Source organism: Gastrolobium bilobum, unplaced genomic scaffold (assembly GCF_033153095.1).
Source record: "Gastrolobium bilobum isolate Gb01-03AN ecotype WA unplaced genomic scaffold, APGP_CSIRO_Gbil_v1 utg410687, whole genome shotgun sequence".
NCBI classification, from domain to species: Eukaryota; Viridiplantae; Streptophyta; class Magnoliopsida; order Fabales; family Fabaceae; genus Gastrolobium; species Gastrolobium bilobum.
This window is the reverse complement of record NW_026897515.1, coordinates 1-21,072: the sequence shown is the minus strand read 5'-3', so window position 1 is coordinate 21,072 and position 21,072 is coordinate 1. Positions and strand designations below refer to the sequence as shown.

Here is a 21,072-nt window from a genome sequence, read left to right as displayed (position 1 = left end):
AATTTAGGGTAAATGGATTGTTATGTGACATAATATAACACCATATTCCTACTCTCACAATGGAATGTGGGTCCCATCCCTTAACTTTTCTCTCTCTACTCTTCACTCTCCTCTCTCCTCTTTATTATGAGAGTAGGAATTGTTATGTTACACCATGTAACATAACAATCCATTTACCCTTTAATTTATCAAAGAAACCGTGGTCGCTGCTGCGTATTCGTTAAATCATTTACACACACCCCATACTGATAACGGCTCACACTAACTGATCCCTCCCGCATACGGCCATACCATTATTTTAACATTTTTTAGCATCTTTTTATTATTATTATTATTATTATTATTATTATTTCTCCTGTGTGGCTTTTTCTTCAAGTTTACTGCTTGAACCTTCAATTATATTTAGTATCCCTCCCTGCATTTCTCACACTCTATCATCTAAATTCATTTGCTGCTTCACATCAAAGATTTCTGCACTCAACTCAACTCTCTTCTTGCAATACCAATCATCATGGCGTCACTAACAGCTGTTTCTCAAATCCAATCCCTTTATATCAAGACCCATGTCTCATCACCTAATCATCAATTTCGCCCAATTTTCTTGCCCAGTAGATTATCAGTGAAGTTTCAGGTTCATCGTGGTGTTTTTGGGATGCCTATGAAGAAGGCGGTTATAGTGTCCGCAACAACGGCCGAGAAACCCAAGAAGCGTTACCCCGGTGAGTCCAAGGGGTTCGTGGAGGAGATGAGGTTTGTAGCCATGAAGTTGCATACCAAGGACCAGGCCAAGGAGGGTGAGAAAGAGGTCATGGAACCCGAGGAGAGAGCTGTGACCAAGTGGGACCCAACGATTGATGGGTACATAAGGTTCCTCGTCGACAGCAAGTTGGTTTATGATACACTTGAGAAGATCATTGAAGAGGCTGCTTATCCTTCATGTGAGTTTTTGCTGTGACTCTGTGTTATTTCTCACACTATTCTTAGATATTTTAACCTAGTATTGGTTGTAATTATGAGGTTGGTATAGTAGCTAAGTGCATGAGTTAGAAGCGTTCTGTGTGATGTGATTTGTACTTGTTTGAAAAATGATTCTCTAATCTTGGATTTTCATTTGAGTAATTGGTATTGGAACAAAAAAAAAAAAAGAAAAAAAAAAAGTGCTCACAATATACCTGAATATTACTTGTCCTTCAGCAAAAGATTTAAAAAGCGTTCAGCATTTTGCACTCTGTAATTAATTTCATTCATAATTAACTGCCTGGAATCTTCCTTAATGTTGAATGACACGGAATTATTAAGAGGATAGCAATGGATAAAAGGGAACGGAAGAAAGAGTTCTGCCTTACTCAATAGGGTGCTATCTAATATTGAATGCCATTATAAATTAAGTTTTGACACATTGTGAAATTGTCAGTATGTGAATCTTATTTAGTCTCACCTTATAGACTTGGCGAACTTATGACTTAGAATAAATGGATGGAAGGAAATAATTAGTAATTTTGCTATCTTTCAAGTAGTAACCATCCAAGAAACTAGAGAACATCTCCAAATCTATTTCGACTTCTCATATATATGTTTCAAACCCCACAAATGGTTGCTGCTACTTCTTGCACCTTAAAACCTTTATTTTATGTACCCTACTCACATATTAGCATTACTCCATGAACTATGACCCAAAACTTGGTTGGCCCTTCACCACCGAAGTATGTAATAATGTTACTATACACTATCTGTTTATGGTTAACAAGTTTATTACTGCTGAGTTCCGTGTCTAACTGGTCAAATTGTGACTGAAGCACCACTCCACTTCATTGTAAAGATATTCCTTGAAAATACTTAAGTCATTCAATGCGTCACTTTGACAAATCTACTATAGTAAACATGTAGCTTGTTTTGTTAAAAATCCTGTTTTGAACTTGATGCATTTGCGTTACTTATGCATTGGTGACTTAGCAAATGCATATTATAACAATAAATAATGCATACCATTTGTAATTTAATTTATGCTAATTGTGCCATGACAGTAATTTGCTATCCATTGTTAATTATCATTATAGTTATCTTATCTTGGCACTACTATTATGTTTAAACTTGACAACCCAATCAAGTACCTAATTGCAGCGTATAAGTATATTATATTCTATTACAAGGGCTGTGATATGTGAGTTTCTTCTATGTATCAAATAAGCTACATAAGGAATTCTGAGCATAAAAAAAAGAAGGGGGGTGGGGGGTGGGGGGGAACTAGAGTTATAAAACTGACTTAACCTGCCTTTGAATCATAACTAACGTTAGTTTAAGACTGAGATTTGATGCTTACACTTCCTATCTGTTGGATAATTCCTTTAGCTTGGAATGATCCTAATTGTGATACCTATGATGGTGATAATTGCATTGCCACATTAGTTCTTCGGATGTTATGATAAAATTCTCTTTTTCCAACAGCCTTAATTCCCTTAGGTTGTTTCCTAAAATACGCACATGGTTTGGATGCTCATTCTGTGTGATGGTTGATGACATTTGGATTAAAGATGTTAATTGGCTTTTGGTGGTGTTTCATGAAACAAAATGCTTCTAGTTGATATATGGCCAAGGGCCGAAAGGCCATACAAATTACGGGTTCTATGTTACATTTTGGGGCGTTGTATTATTGAATTCATTGATTGATGATATGTGACGAGTAATGCTTAAGTCTTGTATGTCGGTATAAGGACATTACGTTGTGTCTGTTGAGATAATTTAAATTGTATATCAGCAAGTAATCTACATTGGTAGTGATGTGTGAACCCTTTTCATCAAGGGGTGGAGTAGGACTACTCTTATGGGTGTTTATTCAAAATTTTGAGGACAAAATTTTAAAAGGTGGGGAGAATTGTAGCTGCCGTCTTAGTAAATCCTAAGCGTTGGGGCTGTTTCGTAAAACTTAAAATAAAGAGGCAATTTATTACTTATGGAATTTTTGGGGGTTTCAATGCAAAATTTAAAAGAATAAGTTAAGAGCCAAATTTAATGGGCTGAGGTAAAACGTGATGAGTGTGCACCCAAGACCTTCAGTCATTTGTTTCTCATCTAGGGGTGCATGTAATGAGTGCAACCCAACTAGGATAGGAGTGATTTCATAGAATACCATGAATCACTCAACCATTTTCTGATTATTCAGAAGGAGAGTTGCCATCGTGGAATGGATTTCACCCACACCATTTCTTTTATTCCACGTTGCTAAACTTGAAGTCTTACACAACCTCTCTCATATGCTAAGAATTCATCTAAGGTCTCCTTTTCCTTTTTGGCAATTCCAGCCACATTCCTCACCTTTAACCATCAACATCGAGTGTTACCCTGATGAAATTAACCATTTCTGAATTCTCACGGGGGAAGAGGAAATTCTTTGAAGCCCTTATTCTATAACTGATGGAAGGAGTGTTGAAAGAATGTGTTTGATACTTTGAGCCTCAAGGGGATGGGATATTAGAAGAGTCATTGCATGTGGGGACAAGTGTGAGAGCGGAAGAAAAAGAACCCCCTTGAGTAAGAAGAAGGAATAAAGCTACGCTTTGGTAACAAGTATGGGTAATTTGTTGCTGTAATTGGGTTAGAAGATAATCATAAAGAGCACTACTATGATCTTGAGAGTTCAGACCAAGCAGAAGTTGTAAAATGGAGATTTTTAGAAAATATTTCACTTACAAAGGATCAAACCAAAAAGCTCTATTGCTTGTGGAGATAAATCCAATTCCCTTAAGTCTTTTCCCTATTCTGTTCGGCCAATGGCTGTTCTGACCTTAAATAATTTTATTAATTAATTGAATGTTGTGTTAATGTGAAAATTGGAGCTGCATGGTATAAACCATGATGTGATTCACAAGTTTTCCTCTTTTCCTTTGATTGATTTGGTTGTAGTTAGATAGCCTTGACTTAATTCTATTTATGAAATCTTACTCATTCAAGGTGTTAAATTGTGTCAGAGATAAAATAAAAAGGGTGTTTGAATATTTGGCTGAAATATGTTTATAGCCAAAACAGTTCCGTACTTGTTTTATAAGATAGTTGATTCTTGTGAGCTCCAGTTGGGTATATGAATACTCTTTTTCAATTAGTATTTCTAAATATGTTAATCGTATTGACACTTGTATTAGGTTTATAAAAAGATCTGCGTGTGTTTTGAGCCATGAAATTACTCGTATCTATATATTATAGCCCCTTGTAAGTTGTAGCAATGGCTAAATGGTTCACGATGATAGCTGAAGTAGGTATGGCATGTATGTTTGAAGTGTGTATTATGCACCTAAGATTGCCTTGTCCCTTGACTTGACATCACATGCATTATTCAAAGTGAAGTATTTTATGAAAGAATTGTATAGCCCATTGCTATGTTAATGAGAACATGTATGCTGCCCTCATAAGTACTGTGGCAGAATTCTGAGCATATGATGCTTATGTTTGAAGGGCCGGCCTGGCTCAGCAGTAAGCTTGCTTACCGTGGTGTTCCAGGTCAGGGGTTCGACTCGGCCCCCCTGCAAAGCAGGGGTGAGGCTTGACTCAAATTTCCCTTCCCCAGACACTCACGGAGTGGGTCTTGAACTGGGTCGGCCTTTTAACAACTGAAGTATCATATTCTACGGTGAAAGAGTACAACAATTTGCTGGATCCTTTTTTTTTAAGTTAGAAGCTACTTATAAGCATAAGCTAGGCCAAACAGGTTTTGAGAAAAGCTCTTATAATGAAAAACTTTTTTTTATAATGAAGAAAAAAGCTGAAAGCTAAAAGTTCCTAGGATGAGCTTTTTTTTAAGCTCTTATATGCTTTTTTTGAATTGTGTGCTTTTTTTTAAAATGAAGAGTTACAAAGATAAAGAGAGAGAGATAATTTTCTTGAAATATGTTCTTTTAAGTAACTTTTAAGCTAAATTTTTTATGTGATTATCAAACAGCTTTTAGCTTTTTTTAAAGTTCTTTTTTTTTAACTTTAGCTTATAAGTAGCTTCTAGCTTAAAAAAGAGAGAGGATCCAAACAGCCTCTTAGTCTTGATGTAGAAATATAATTTGATCTGGTTAATAAGTTTCAGGATTTTAGAAACATAATAGAATGATTATTTCTCTTGTAATGTGGATATATTGCTATTTCAGTTCATGATTGAAGCTCCAAGATTTTGTGCATGTGACAAGTGAATAATTATACTTGAATATAAAATAATATGTTGTATATTGATCTAATTCAGAGAGTTACAATATATAGAGACCCTAATGGGCTTAAGTGAAAGGCCCAGACCTAATACAATCAGAATATTTACGGATAGGAAGTAATCTAATCATATCTAATCACATCTAATCATATCTAATCACATCTAATATATTCTAACACTCCCCTCAAGCTGGTGCGTATATATTGTGAGCACCAAGCTTGTTACAAATGTATTCAACCCGAGGACCTCTAAGAGCTTTAGTGAAGACATCCGCTAGTTGATCAGAAGAGTTGACGAACGCTGTCTTGATTTCTCCTGACTGAATCTTTTCTCGAATGAAGTGACAATCAATCTCTATATGTTTGGTCCTCTCATGAAATACAGGATTAGAGGATATATGTAGCGCAACTTGATTATCACAGATGAGTGTCATGGGTTGTTTCTGTTCACAAAGATGAAGCTCCTGAATCAACTGCTTTAACCAGATTAACTCACAGGTAGTATTTGCCATTGCACGATACTCAGCTTCTGCACTAGATCGAGCAACAACAGGTTGTTTTTTGCTCTTCCACGAAATTAAGTTTCCTCCAAAGGAGACACAATAACCGGAAGTAGAGCGCCTGTCCGAGGGTGATCCTGCCCAATCAGCATCTGAATAACCACAAATTTCTGTATTTCCCTGATCCGAATACAACAAACCTTTTCCTGGTGCTCCTTTGATGTATCGGAGGATCCTCACAGCAGCATCCCAATGTGAATCACAAGGGGAATCAAGGAACTGACTAGCCGTACTAACAACAAAAGAAATATCTGGCCTAGTCACAGTAAGATAATTGAGCTTCCCAATTAGCCTCCGATAACGTCCAAGATCAGACAACGGCTCCCCCTGTCCGGGCAATAACTTTACATTAGGATCCATGGGTGTATCAACTGGTTTACTCCCCAACATTCCAGTTTCTTCTAAGATATCCAAGGCATACTTCCTTTGACAAATAGAAATGCCCTGTCTAGATTGCGCCACCTCAATTCCCAAGAAGTAACGCAGCTTCCCAAGGTCCTTTGTTTGAAATACACTGAATAAATGCTGTTTTAACTGACGAATTCCGTCTTGATCACTTCCGGGATGTCGTCAACATAGACTAACAAATAGATGCACTTGTCAGGAGATGTAATCCTATAAAATACAGAATGGTCAATTTTACTGCGAATTAAGCCAAACGCCTGAACAGCAGAACTGAAGCGACTGAACCATGCTCGAGGAGACTGCTTGAGACCATATAAGAATTTTCGAAGACGATACACCTTCCCAGACTCCCCCTGAGCAACAAAACCAGGTGGTTGCTCCATGTAGACTTCTTCTTGTAAATCACCATGAAGAAATGCATTTTTGATGTCAAGTTGAAGGAGTGGCCAATGACGAACAGCAGCAAGAGCAAGAAATAGGCGAACTGACGCCATCTTAGCGACCGGAGAGAATGTATCGCTATAATCAAGGCCGAAGATTTGTGTAAAACCCTTTGCAACTAGGCGTGCCTTGAGTCGATCGACATGACCATCAGGTCCAACTTTCACAGTAAACACCCAACGACAACCAACTATAGACTTCTCTGGAGGAGCAGAAACAAGGTCCCAAGTGCCATTGGAATGAAGTGCAGTCATCTCATCAAGCATCGCTTGGCGCCACCCTGGATGGGAAAGTGCTTCACCTGTGGTCTTAGGAATAGAAACAGAAGAAAGACTAGAAACAAAGGTGAAATCAGGTGAAGAAAGACGGTCATAGCTCAAAAAGGTATAAAGAGGATAAGGATTACGAGTAGTACGTGTACCTTTTCTTTGAGCAATGGGAAGAGCCTCTGGTGAAGGATCCGGGGAGGAAGAATCAATAGCAGTGGGCGATGAGTCAGCAAGAGTCGAGTCGACAGGAGGCACAATTTTACGACGCTGATAGGTGAGAAGTGGACGGTCCGCAGGTATAGAAGCAATAGGTTGCTCATATGGAATAGAAGCAATAGGTTGCTCATCTGGAATAGAAGCACCTGCAGCTGGCAAAGACAAGTCAAGAAAAGGGACAGGAAGAACATGATCAACCTGTGACAACAGAGATGAGATAGAATTAAAGGGTTGTTGATCAAGAAAAGTGACATCAGCGGAAACTAAGTAACGCTTAAGATCGGGAGAATAAAAACGATAACCCTTTTGAAGACGAGAATAACCAAGAAAAAGACATTTAAAGGCTTTAGATGTTAACTTGTCCTTACCAGGGGTGAGATCATGAACAAAACAGGTACAACCAAAGACATGTGGGGATAGAGGATAGAGAGGAACATCTGGAAGCAATAAGTTATAAGGAATGTCATTATTAAGCACAGATGAAGGCATACGGTTGATAAGAAAACAAGAGGCAAGGACTGCATCGGCCCAAAAGTGAAGAGGAACATGCATGTGAATAAGAAGAGTCCGTGCAGTCTCAATAAGATGTCTATTCTTACGTTCAGCTACTCCATTTTGTTGTGGAGTGTGAGGACAAGTAGTTTGGTGTAAAGTACCATGTTTGGCTAAGAAATTAGAAAAGTCCACAGAAACATATTCCTTAGCATTATCACTACGTAAAATATGAATAGAGGCACCAAATTGAGTATGAATTTCAGTAGAAATTTTTTGATAAATAGAAAACAACTCAGAACGGTTTTTCATTAAATAAATCCAAGTGCAACGGGAGAAATCATCAATAAAGCTAACGAAATACCGAAAACCTAAAACAGACAAGGTACGACTTGGACCCCAGATATCTGAATGAACAAGAGAGAAAGGGGCATCAGCTCGTTTATTGACTCGACTGGCAAAAGAGGAGCGTGTATGCTTCCCTTGTTGACATGACACACAATCTAAAGACTGAAGACCGGATAAAAGAGGAACCATCTTTTGCAACTTTGAAAGACTTGGATGACCGAGGCGACTGTGGATAAGTTGTGGAGATTCTGTGAGAGAGCATGCCACTGAAGGACGAGGCACCTCTAGATAGTAAAGCCCCCGTGACTCACGACCCACTCCAATCATCTTCCCCATACCCAGATCTTGCACAGAAACAGAATAGTTAGAAAAAGTAATGGTGCAAGTGAGGGAGTGGATCAATTTACTAATAGAAATTAAGTTATAAGGGATGCCAGGAATGTAATAAACAGATGTCAAGGCCAAGGTAGAGGTCGGACGAGCTTGTCCAATCCCACGAACTGGAGCTTTGGTTCCATCAGCAAGGGTAAATGAAGGTAAATGATCAGAATAAGTAAGAGATGTAAAGAGTTCCTTATTACCACAGAGATGATCGGTAGCACCTGAGTCAAATATCCAAGTGCCAAGTGATGTAGATTGAGAAACACAAGCAACGGGATTACCAGTATATGGAGCGGAGGGCTGAGACTGAGGAGAAGCCTTCTTGTGAAGAGTTTGGAGTGCAGCATAGTCCGCAAGTGAGAGAGAAACTGAACCAAATGATGCATTGTCTGACTGCTAAGCTATATTCACAGCAAGAGAGGTGCCCCAATTCTTGTAATTAAGAGAACCCTTCAATTTTGAAGAGGTAATGGACCCAACATTGGTAGAGATGATATTAGGAGAATTTTTGACAGGAGGAGGTTGAGAATTGACCTCCGAATGATCAGAATCATTTGCTGCCATAATATTATATAGGAGATGACCAAATCTGAAACAATTTTTTTTTTTTTTTCGTGAACAGTAGTACCTGCACGGACGGGGTGAACAGTACCGTATGGACGGTGAACAGTAACGGTACGGACGCGGTGAACAGTGAAATCGTACGGACGGTTAATAGTGCAACCTGTACGAACGATGAACAGTAAACTGTACGGACGGTGAACAGTAAACCGTACGGACTTTACGGACGAGATGAACAGTAATTTTTTTTTTTTTTTTTGAAAACCGTGTGAACAGTGTAGAACTAAGCCGGAGGGACGCACGGCATTAGAGGAAGGAGAGAACGCCTAAGCAGTGAGCTTAGGGTTTTAGCGGAAGCGAAAATTCCAAGAACAAAGAGCTTTGATACCAACTTGAATATAAAATAATATGTTGTATATTGATCTAATTCAGAGAGTTACAATATATAGAGACCCTAATGGGCTTAAGTGAAAGGCCCAGACCTAATACAATCAGAATATTTACGGATAGGAAGTAATCTAATCACATCTAATCACATCTAATCATATCTAATCATATCTAATCACATCTAATCACATCTAATATATTCTAACAATTATGATGATCCATAGCCAAGTAATATGCATGTATATGAAATTATTAGTTGTCCTTATGAGACCAAATGAAAGATGCTTTAATGAGGCTGTCCATGATTTTATATGTTGTATTCCATGAGAGGAAATGTTGGACAGCAATGAGATGATATGTAGCCAAGGATGTAGAATTCCCTTGGAAGTTATGATATGAGCCAAGGATGTTATTGTAAATATTAGAATTATTTTATTATTATTTTGTAATAGTTAAAATACTCTAGAAGTGTATTTGGGCTTAGCCCATTAGGTCTTTTAGTCTCTTTAAATAGAGAACTCTTGTACAAATATTACACAGTTCAATTATATACAAATATTTCTTTCAACTTAGTATCAGAGCTCTCGATTCTGAGGGCTATGCTTCCGCGACTGTCGCCGTTAGAGCGAAAACTTCTTTTGTTTGCCTTTGGCCGCCATCGGAAAATTTTCCAGGGACTTTTTGGACCGAGAGGACCTTTGTTCGAATCCTTTTTTACAAATCTATCAGTTTTTGGACATTTCCCATTCAACCGACGAGTAGATAAGCCTAAACAACCCAAACGCTACTGTTCATCACCGAAAAAGCACTTTCCGGCGACCCTTTGATCTCTGATAAGCCACAGACAGGACCACAACCTCCGGGCGACCTCGCTGTGAAAAGCCTAGCTCCGGCCGACTACCCACACGCCTCCACTCTCTCTGCGCGTGAAGCCCATGCACCGACAATGTCATCGGCGCGTGACGACGAGTCTCCGTCTCCGACCACCGTCGTTGTAACAACCCGTTGTAAACCGGTATTGTTAACATTAATTATGATATTAAGCGCAGTTACAATCACAACATTTTATTTAAAAATACGAATAAACATTTTCCTTTTCATTACGTAAGCGTTTGAAAACAATATAAAACGTAATGATATAAACTGTGATCATAACTGGAATCTATGCGCGGAATTAATATAATACATGCTTAACTATCATACGTTACTTGTTTTAAGTTACTAAGGGGTTCCCATAAACTCACTTAGCATAAATCTCACTTTTACGTTTTACCTATAACTGAGTATGCTTCTGTCCTTCCACTACTGTGCATGCTCTACACATTATTAATTTATCATCTTTTAGTATGTTAAACTAGACTCAATTACCTTTTCAACAAGGTATCACACGCCTCAATTGAAGTTCTCTAGCTCCGGTTATAACCGTTTGAAGTTGGACAAGTAAAGCTGCCAGCCAACCCCAAACAGAGCACCAAACCTCCCTCACCATTTCTGTGATTCTGGACGATTTACTAAACCAATTGCTCTTAAACTTTTATACAGAATACTAGACACCATGAGATCTAATTTGATGTATCCTAAGCCTAATTTGAGTAAGAATTGAGGGAAAAAATATTTTTGCACGCAGGGGACCCGAACAGCCCCTGCACTTGACCAATTTGGGCAGTCCTCACACTCTCGGGCCTACAGGATACTACACAGCTTCAAATGGTACCAAATTTTGACACAACATAGCTGACATCTCAACCTTAAAATGGGGTATGGCACGTCCCAATTGGACCTCTGTAGAGGGAGATATGCTCTCCCAAAGTTGGCCTAAAAACTGTTCATTTATTAGAAAATTCGACGGCATCTTCTTTGTTTACTTAACTTATCCCACTTTACCAAAGTGTGGTCTAATTCCTCAAAATGTACCTAATTAACAAGGGTGGCACACAAAGTTCAACAAACTTTGGTGCTCTTACAACCCACAACATTTTTACATCATTATCATTAGATTTATAATCAATTGCTTAACTTCATTTACAACTTAAAACTCATTTCAATTATATAATTTCATTTCATGCTTTCATATCATTTGACATATAAATCATAACCTAGAATAGGCCTATTGCTCTTCCATCACATACATGCTTTATAATTTACACAAGGTCCATCATACTTTAATTATATTTCTCCAAAAACAAATAAATACATCAATTCTAGACTTAGCCAAAATAATACTACATGAACAACAAAATGCATGGTATACATAACTCATGCAACCCAAATGTTCATGTACTAAGTCTAGCCTATCAAATACAACCCAAAATGCAAAATGACATAAAATATCATGCACTCCATATGCTCTCCATGTCCTCAACCTGTGGGCCTCTTGCCTAGGACTCCCGCACCACTACAACCACCTGAAACATCCAAGAATGTGTTCCCGGAACATCATTCAAGGCACTCCCAACTATAACTCCCGAGACATTCCTAGAGTGCTCCTCAACAGATAACATCTCTATGGCCCCAGGCCAACTGGAACTCCCTACGGAGGCCTCTGCAGTGGAAGTCCCCTACGGTATACGACAATTATCTACTGGCTAGAGATACGGTACAACTCTATGTACCCAACATCAACCAATGCATGATCATGTTATAATTATACTATTGCATCCAACAACTTCCAACCATTACCCCAATGGGCATGGTGAAACACACACGGAGATTAACCCTAGTACCAAGAGATTACCTTTTTGAAGCTCCCGAGCTAGGTAGCTTCAAATACAAGTTACCCCGTAACTTACTTCAACCAAGAAATGCCTATACAAAAGGTCATTTCCACAACACTTAGTACCACTAAGACCACTCAATTGCTCATACAATCAATCATGCAAAAGTGACTCAATCACTTACCAATATCCTTTTGGTAAAGGACCAAAGGCAATCCCATCTCCAAGTTTCAATCTCCAATAATCAAGTCCGTGGGAGGCAACCTACAATGATCACAACTTAGGATCATCAATCAACTTGTCACACAAGTCAAAATTCAAGACAATGAACTCCCTCCCCCCCTCCCCAATCGTACAATTCGGCCTTCATGGCCTTTTTCACATAGTTCATATTATTAATTTCATTTCATTATACCTATGGCTCCCTTAGCCAATCACAACACCATATTGAGCTCACAATTGCATAAATTTATAACTCAACATCATTTTCCCCAATTTTCCTCACTATGGCCGAATCCAAGACAACCAAATCGCTAGGGATTTTTCTCACAAACTCAAAGCATCATACACTCATACAATCCACTTAAACTTGATTCAAATCATCACAAGTCTAATTACACAATTTTTACATCATATTTTCCTATTTTCACCTACTTGGCCGAAATCATGCATAGCCATATCCAAGGGTTCTCAATTGATTTTTCACACATCATACACCTTGTAATTAACTACTACAACTAATCCACAACTCAATTACACAAGCATAACACCATCCAATTTCACAAAATCTCAAGATCATCATCAAAATTCCACCAAGTTATCAACTTTTTCACAAGAATTTTTATGAGTTCATTCATCATAAATCATCATTCTAAGACATAATTATGTAATGCAAGTTTTCAATTTGAGGTCCCCAACTACATCAATTCAACAACACATAGGTTAGGTCTTGAAATTCAATCTCACAAATCAACCAACAATAAGTGGGGAAACTTACCAAGAATCAAGGCCCAAGACTCCTATAAACAATACCCAAGCAATGACTCAAGCAATCAACTCCATGAACACCAAACTCCTCAAAATTTCGTAGCAATGGGTATGGAATTTCTCAAAATCTAGAGGGTTTCAAGAGCTAAGGAGGTGTGAGTTGGATTTGTTAAGTGATTTACTTAAATTTTCATGTAGGATCTAAGGGTTTTGGTAGAAGATTGATGAAGAATCAAGCAAACAAATTTGTCCCCTTCCCTTGCACCATGGTTGTGGGTTCTTGAAGAAGGAGGAGAGAAGATGGTGCTTGAATAGTGAAATGTACATGTGGCTTTAGTTGTTTAAGTTAGGTGGGTCCCACTTGACACATCACTCAATTCAAATTATTTCAAATCTCTCACTTAAATCACTAATCTCCAAATAATTCCTAAACTATTTATAAAATTCAAAATTTAACATTCACCAAAGTCCTTTAATTGTCCTTGGACAGATAAAATCGGAATTTTCCGGTTATTCGGTGAAATCACTATTTTAACTTGATATGTGCATTGTTGACATGTTTCTCCCATAACCCTAATTTTCATCAAATTTCATCAATAATTATAAATATTAGTCCTATGTAACCTTTTCCAACTTATATTCAAACCAAGAGCTCAAATTTCATTCAGTACGTTTTTCGGTACAACTAGCTGTATTTTCTTCCGGTAAAAGCACTATTCATTAAATTTTCAGAAACTTGCCTAATTACTCAATTTTTCGTTCTGAATCCATTTTCAGGGTTATTTTCCCCATTTGAGACCTTCTACTAACATTTCATTGTTTAGGGTTACGTGTTTGTTAAATTATCGTTTGACCTTTTTAAGTATTTTGTCACAGAACACAGGATTTTCACTAATCCTACCCTTTAATCCTTCTTTTAACTATAATTATATATTTTAAATCTACGAGGTGTTATAGTCATTCTGATCGTCTCTTCCTTCTTTGTCTGGATCTGTGTTGATTTCTTTGATTGGACATTGTAAAGAACCAATTCATCCAAAAGCTTAAGCTATTGGGTGAGGCTACATTAATGGTTTTATATATCTTAACACGCCCCCTCACACGAGAGCCCACTGGACTTGAAGGGTGGACAATGCACAGGTCCACCTACCTGTGCGAATAAAGAAATTCCACTAGAAAGAAAGTGGGGGCAGCGAAGATTGAACTTGGGACATGAGGCTCTGATACCATGTAAAGAACCAATTCACCCAAAAGCTTAAGCTATTGCGTGAGGCTACTTTAATGGTTTTATATATCTCAACAGACACCATTTGGTTTGCGTTTGTGTTGATCTTTGTTGATTTTTTCGATTTTTTTTTTTCTAAAAAAAAGGAGAAGGAATTTTTTTTTTTACTGTTCTGATCGACTATGTTTGGTAAGATCACACACCCTACATCTCTTCTTACTTCTTGCTGTGGAATATGGATTCTGGTGCAACTGATCATATGACTTGTCTAGATCAGTTTCTTTCATATCACACTACTAGTGGTATCCGTACTATAGCTGTAGCTGATGGATCCCACAAATCAATTGTGGATTCTGGTAACATTCAAATTTAACCTTCCTTATTTTTAAAAAATGTTCTTTATGTTCCTCAGCTCTCCACCAATCTTATCTCCACTTATAAGCTTACAACTAACATGAATTGGGCTGTCACCTTTTTTTTCTACCCATTTTGTTATTGAGGATATCACCATGGGGAGGACGACTGAAGTTGCTAAGGAGCAGAGTGGGTTGTACTATCTCATTCCAGAGCAAGCTACAAGGGATACCGAGAATCAATTATTGATGAGTCATCACTCGTCTACTTCATTCTCACAGATTTGGCTTCATCACAAACGCCTGGGACACCCGTCATTTGGCTATTGAAGTCAATGTTTCCTTCTTTGTTTAAGGATCAGTCAATTGATTCCTTCCATTGTGATATTTATGAGGTTGCGAAACACCACCGTGTGCCCTTTCCTTCAAGTTCAATAAAGAGTATTGAGCCCTTTACTCTTATCCATTCATATGTTTGGGCCCCCTCTAAAGTACATAATATTTCAGGTGTTAGGTGGTTTGTTTCTTTTATTGACGATTGTACTCAGGTGACATGGATATTCTTGATAAAAGACAAGTCAGAAGTACCAAAATTGTTTATTCGATTTTATCAAATGATCGAGACACAGTTTGGTAAAAGTATTAAGCGATTAAGATCTGACAATGATACGGAGTATGTCAACCAACATCTGTCACAATTCGTTTCAGATAAGGGTATGAGTCATGATCTCATATGCAGGGATTCCCCTCAACAGAATGGGGTTGTTGAAAGAAAAAATCGACATTTGCTTGAAGTCACCAGAGCATTACTGTTTCAGACATCTGTACCCAACTCCTACCGGGGAGAAGCCTTATTAACTGCAACCTATTTGATCAACTGCTTGCCTTCCAGAGTCCTTGGCCATGTAAGTCCTGTTGATCTCATGACCTCTCTTTTTTCCTTCTGTTCCAATTATGCGAAGTCTCCAGTCTCGTATCTTTGGATGTGTTGCCTTCGTCCATATCCATAAACAACATCGGAGTAAATTAGAGCCTAGAGCCCTTAAGTGTTTCTTCCTTGGTTATGCTCCCAATAAGAAAGGATACAAATGTTAGCACCTTCCAAGTCGTAAATTCTCTGTCTCTCTGGATGTTAACTTCCGTGAATCTGAGTCTTACTTTCTACACCCTCAGCTTCAGGGGGAGAACAGTATAGAAGCTTCATCCATTTTCTTCGAGTCTGAGTCTCCCTTTCTGTTACCTATATCTTCTACTCCAGTAGTTACACTACATGACAATGAGAAGGAAGACTTAATTGTTGAGGCTGAAAATTCATCTGATTCCTCATATGACATGCCTCCTATTGATAGAGAGAAAGTACGCAAAGCTGGGACACCCGAACTATTGTACCAAAGGAAGAAACAACCCACACTGCCCCACCAGTAATTGCAATCGCCTGAACCGCTGGTAAGTACTGAACACACTACTTCTTTTATTCCTTAGCCTGATATTAATTCTGATGACTTACCCATTGCTGTAAGGAAAGGGAAAAGGTCTTGTACCCAACACCCTATTTCTCATTTTGTCTCCTCTAAGAATCTCTTTATGCAGCATAAAAGTTTTATTGCAGCATTTGGCTCCATTTTAATCCCGAAATCAGTACATGAAACATTAAAGGATGATAATTGGGTTCAAGCTATGCATGAGGAGATGAATGCATTGGAGAAGAATAATACATGGGAAGTTGTTAGCAGACCAAATGGAAAAAGGACAGTAGGGTGCAGATGGGTGTATACTCCGAAGTATAATTCTGATGGGACTCTTGAGAGGTATAAAGCTAGACTGGTAGCCAAGGGATACACACAGACTTTTGGCATTGATTACGAAGAAACATTTGTTCCAGTGGCCAAAATGAACACTGTAAGAGTTCTATTGTCCCTTGCTGTTCATTTTAGCTGGGATTTGAATCAATTTGATGTGAAGAATGCCTTCCTCAATGGTGAATTAGAAGAGGAGGTTTACATGGAGATTCCACCAGGATTTAACTCTACAAATGGAGATAATAAAGTTTGCAGGTTAAAGAAGGCATTGTATGACTTGAAGAGATCCCCGCATGGTTTGTTTGGAAGATTTACCAAAGTTATGCTTTCATTGGTATACAAGCAAAGCCAAGGGGATCACACACTTTTCTTTAAACATTCTCAGGAAGGTAAGACCACTATCCTTCTAGTTTATGTTGATGACATTATTATAGCAGGGGATGATATAGGTGAGAAATGTGCTCTGAAAAAAGATTGTCTGTTGAATTTGAAGTTAAAGATCTTGGAAAACTAAGATATTTTCTTGGGATAGAAGTTGCTCATTCAAAGCAAGGGATATTTATTTGTCAAAGGAAGTATGTTCTTGACCTCCTTAAAGAAGCAGGAAAACTTGGGTGTTGTTAGAATATTAGATATGATTAGATTTGATTAGATATGATTGGATTCTGTCTTATCCGTAAATAGTCTGACTGTATTCTGACTGTATTAGGATTAGGATTAGGTTTGGGCCTTACACTTAAGCCCATTAGGGTCTCTATATATTGTAACTCCCTGACACAGATCAATACACAACGTATTCTTTTACAATTAACTTGGTACCAGAGCTATTTCGTTCTGGGAACCCTCGCTTCCGCTTAGAAATCTTGTTCTTCGCTTTAAAACCTAAGCCCACTGCTTAGGAGTCATCTTTTCTTTGCCGTGCGTCCTTCCGGTAAGACATCAAGGGCTGTAAGTCCTCTCCAGGCATCTTCTGCACGTGTCCACATCCCCAAACAGTCACCGGAGCACCATCAGCCACCGTCAGCCACTGTTCAGGCTGCCGGAGTACTTTTCCGGCGAGTTTTCAGTCTGGAACGAACGCGAACAGAACCCTCTCCTCCCGGCGACTTGCTCTGTGGAAGTCCGGCCACCATCGGAGTTGTCACGCGCTCTCACGCGCCTCCAGTCTTCTCTGCGCGTGGGCTTCACGCGCCACCTTCTGCCGGCGGGTGAGCACTATTCCGGCGGCTTTTTCCGGCCGGTCTTGGACAGAGAAGCTCGTCTTCTCCTCCTCTTTCTGGATCTGTGGTTGGTTCTTTGTGGGTCTGACTTTTTGTGCGCACCTCTTCTTGATTGGTGATCAGGATCGTTTCTCTTTATTCGGTTTGTATCTTTGTGATTTGATACTATGACAGCAAACCCTCCAATTCATTCGGAGGTCAAGTCTCCATCTCCTCCTTTGAGAAATTCTCCCAATATCATCTCTACCAATATTGGGTCCATTACCTCTTCAATATTGAAGGGATCTGTTAATTACAAGAACTGGACCACCTCTGTTCGAGTTTGGTTCTTTGGACAAGGATATGGGAACCATCTCACAACTAAGTCTACTGATGTCCCTAAGGAGGACAAGTCTGATTGGGAAAAGATTGACAACCAGCTTCTGAGTATCCTCTGGCAATCCATTGATCCGATTGTCTTGGATATCTTTTATTCATTTCAAACTTGCACTGAAGTGTGGGAGGAAGCAAAAAACCTCTACACTAATGATGTTCAGCAGCTCTATTTCATCATCTCTCAGTTTATGGAATTGAGCAAATCATCCGACATTCAGATGGAGACATATATTGGCAAGAGTCGCTCTTTGATGCAGGCATATTTGGATATGCTGCCTTACCCTACTGATGCTACTGCATATCGGAAACAGGTGGAACGTCTCTTTATGGTTGCCACACTTTCTGGCCTTCCCGAAGAATATGATAATGTTCGTGATACTATCTTGACTAGTGGGGAGCCTGATCTATCCATGACGTATCAGCGTCTTCTGAATTTGAATAAGAAATCTGCTCCTGCATCGTCTTCTACTGTTGATTCTACTGCTCTAGTTTCCCGTACTGATTTTCGCGGGCATATTGGAGGTGGACGTGGTCGTGGTAGAGGCCCAGGAGGCCCAGGAGGACGTAGCCCAGGAGGTCGTGGCCCAGGAGGCCCAGGAGGTCCAGTCGGAGGTGGTCAGCGACCTCGTTGTCATTACTGTCAGCAACTTGGTCATTATGAGGAACGCTGCTACACCAAGTATCCTCACATGCGACCTTCTTTTGCTGCTAATGTAGCTCAATCGGATACTGCTTCAAATGGTTCAGTCTCTCTCTCCTCTGAAGAATATGCAGCATTCCAGGCCCTTCTCAGGAAGTCCTCTCCTCAATCTCAGGCCTCTGCTTCAGAAACTGGTAATCCTGTTGCTTGTGTTTCTCATTCTGCATCACTTGGTCCTTGGATATTTGACTCAGGTGCTACTGATCACCTCTGTGGTAATAAGGAACTCTTTTCTTCCCTTACATATTCTAATAATTTACCCTCTTTTACTCTTGCTGATGGAACTAAGGCCCCCGTTCATGGGATTGGACAAATCTGTCCAACCTCCTCATTGACCTTGACATCTGTCTATTACATTTCTCACATCCCTTATAATTTAATATCGGTTAGTAAATTGATCAATTCTCTTAATTGTATTGTCACATTCTCAAACCATTCTGTTTCTGTGCAGGACCCGGGTACGGGGAAGATGATTGGAGTGGGCCGTGAGTCACGGGGTCTGTTCTACCTTGATGTGCCGAGTCCTTCAGTTGCTTGTTCTCTCACAGAATCTCCACAGCTCATCCACAGTCGTCTCGGGCATCCTAGTCTTGCGAAATTGCAGAAGATGGTTCCTCTTTTATCCGGTCTTCAAACTTTAGATTGTCAGTCATGTCAGCAAGGAAAGCACATACGCTCCTCCTTTGCTAATCGAGTCAATAAACGAGCTGATGCTCCTTTTTCAATTATTCATTCAGATGTTTGGGGTCCTAGTCGTAGTGTGTCTATTTTAGGTTTTCGGTATTTCGTCACCTTTATTGATGATTTCTCCCGTTGTACTTGGATTTATTTAATGAAAAACCGTTCTGAGTTGTTTTCTATTTATCAAAAGTTTCCTGCTGAAATTCATACTCAATTTGGTGCTTCTATTTGTATTTTACGTAGTGATAATGCTAAGGAGTATGTTTCTGTTGACTTATCTCACTTCTTAGCCACATAGGGTACTTTACACCAAACCACTTGTCCTCACACTCCACAACAAAATGGAGTAGCTGAACGTAAGAATAGACATCTCATTGAGATTGCCAGGACTCTTCTTATTCACATGCATGTTCCTCTTCACTTCTGGGCTGATGCAGTCCTTGCTTCTTGCTTTCTCATCAACCGCATGCCTTCATCTGTGCTTAATAATGATATTCCTCATAACTTATTGTTTCCAGATGTTCCTCTCTTTCCTCTATCCCCACATGTTTTTGGTTGTACCTGTTTTGTTCATGATCTCACTCCTGGTAAGGATAAGTTAACATCCAAAGCCTTTAAATGCATTTTTCTTGGTTATTCTCGTCTTCAAAAGGGTTATCGCTGTTACTCTCCTGACCTCAAGCGTTACTTAGTTTCCGCGGATGTCACCTTTTTTGATCAACAACCCTTTAATTCTATCCCATCTCCATTGTCACAGGTTGATCATGTTCTTCCTGTTCCTTTTCTTGACTTGTCTTTGCCAGATGCAGGTGCTTCTACTCCAGATAAGCAATCACCTATTGCTCCAGTACCTAAGGACCGTCCACTTCTCACTTATCAGCGTCGTAAGACAGTACCTCCAGTCGACTCGACCCCTGCTGACTCATTGCCCTCTGCAGTTGATTCTTCCCCTCCGGATCCTTCACCAGAGGCTCTTCCCATTGCTCAAAGAAAAGGTACACGTACTACTCGTAACCCTTATCCTCTTTATACCTTCTTGAGCTATGATCGCCTTTCTCCTCCTCATTTCACCTTTGTTTCTAGTCTTTCTTCTGTTTCTATTCCTAAGACCACAGGTGAAGCACTTTCCCATCCAGGATGGCGCCAAGCGATGCTTGATGAGATGACCGCACTTCATACCAATGGCACTTGGGACCTTGTTTCTGCTCCTCCAGAGAAGTCTATAGTTGGTTGTCGCTGGGTGTTTACTGTGAAAGTTGGACCTGATGGCCATGTTGATCGTCTCAAGGCACGCCTAGTTGCCAAGGGTTTTACTCAAATCTTTGGCCTTGATTATAGCGATACATTCTCTCCAGTCGCTAAGATGGCGTCCGTCCGCCTATTTCTTGCCCTTGCTGCTGTTCGTCACTGGCCACTCCTTCAACTTGACATCAAAAATGCCTTTCTTCAAGGTGATTTACAAGAAGAAGTTTACATGGAGCAACCACCTGGTTTTGTTGCTCAGGGGGAGTCTGGGAAGGTATGTCGTCTTCGAAAATCCTTATATGGTCTCAAGCAGTCTCCTCGAGCATGGTTCAGTCGCTTCAGTTCTGCTGTACAGGCGTTTGGCCTAATTCGCAGTAAAGTTGACCATTCTGTATTCTATAGGATTACATCTCCTAACAAGTGCATCTATTTGTTAGTCTATGTTGATGACATCATCCTCTCCGGAAGTGATCAAGACGGAATCCATCAGTTAAAACAACATTTATTCAGTGCATTTCAAACAAAGGACCTT

At 39.4% G+C, this 21,072-nt stretch overlaps 1 protein-coding gene across 1 annotated transcript; it reads left to right on the top strand.

The window, feature by feature from the left end:
- Nucleotides 1–368: 368 nt before the first annotated feature.
- LOC133307582 (heme oxygenase 1, chloroplastic-like) lies at nt 369–19,400 on the top strand. The gene is made up of 2 exons (XM_061508110.1): nt 369–938; nt 19,066–19,400. Coding segments are annotated over exons 1-2 (429 nt in total). The 5' UTR covers nt 369–511; the 3' UTR covers nt 19,068–19,400.
- Nucleotides 19,401–21,072: the final 1,672 nt, after the last annotated feature.

Excerpts from the sequence above, each read along its gene's own strand:
- LOC133307582 (XM_061508110.1), top strand. The coding sequence starts at position 512 with ATGGCGTCACTAACAGCTGTTTCTCAAATCCAATCCCTTTATATCAAG.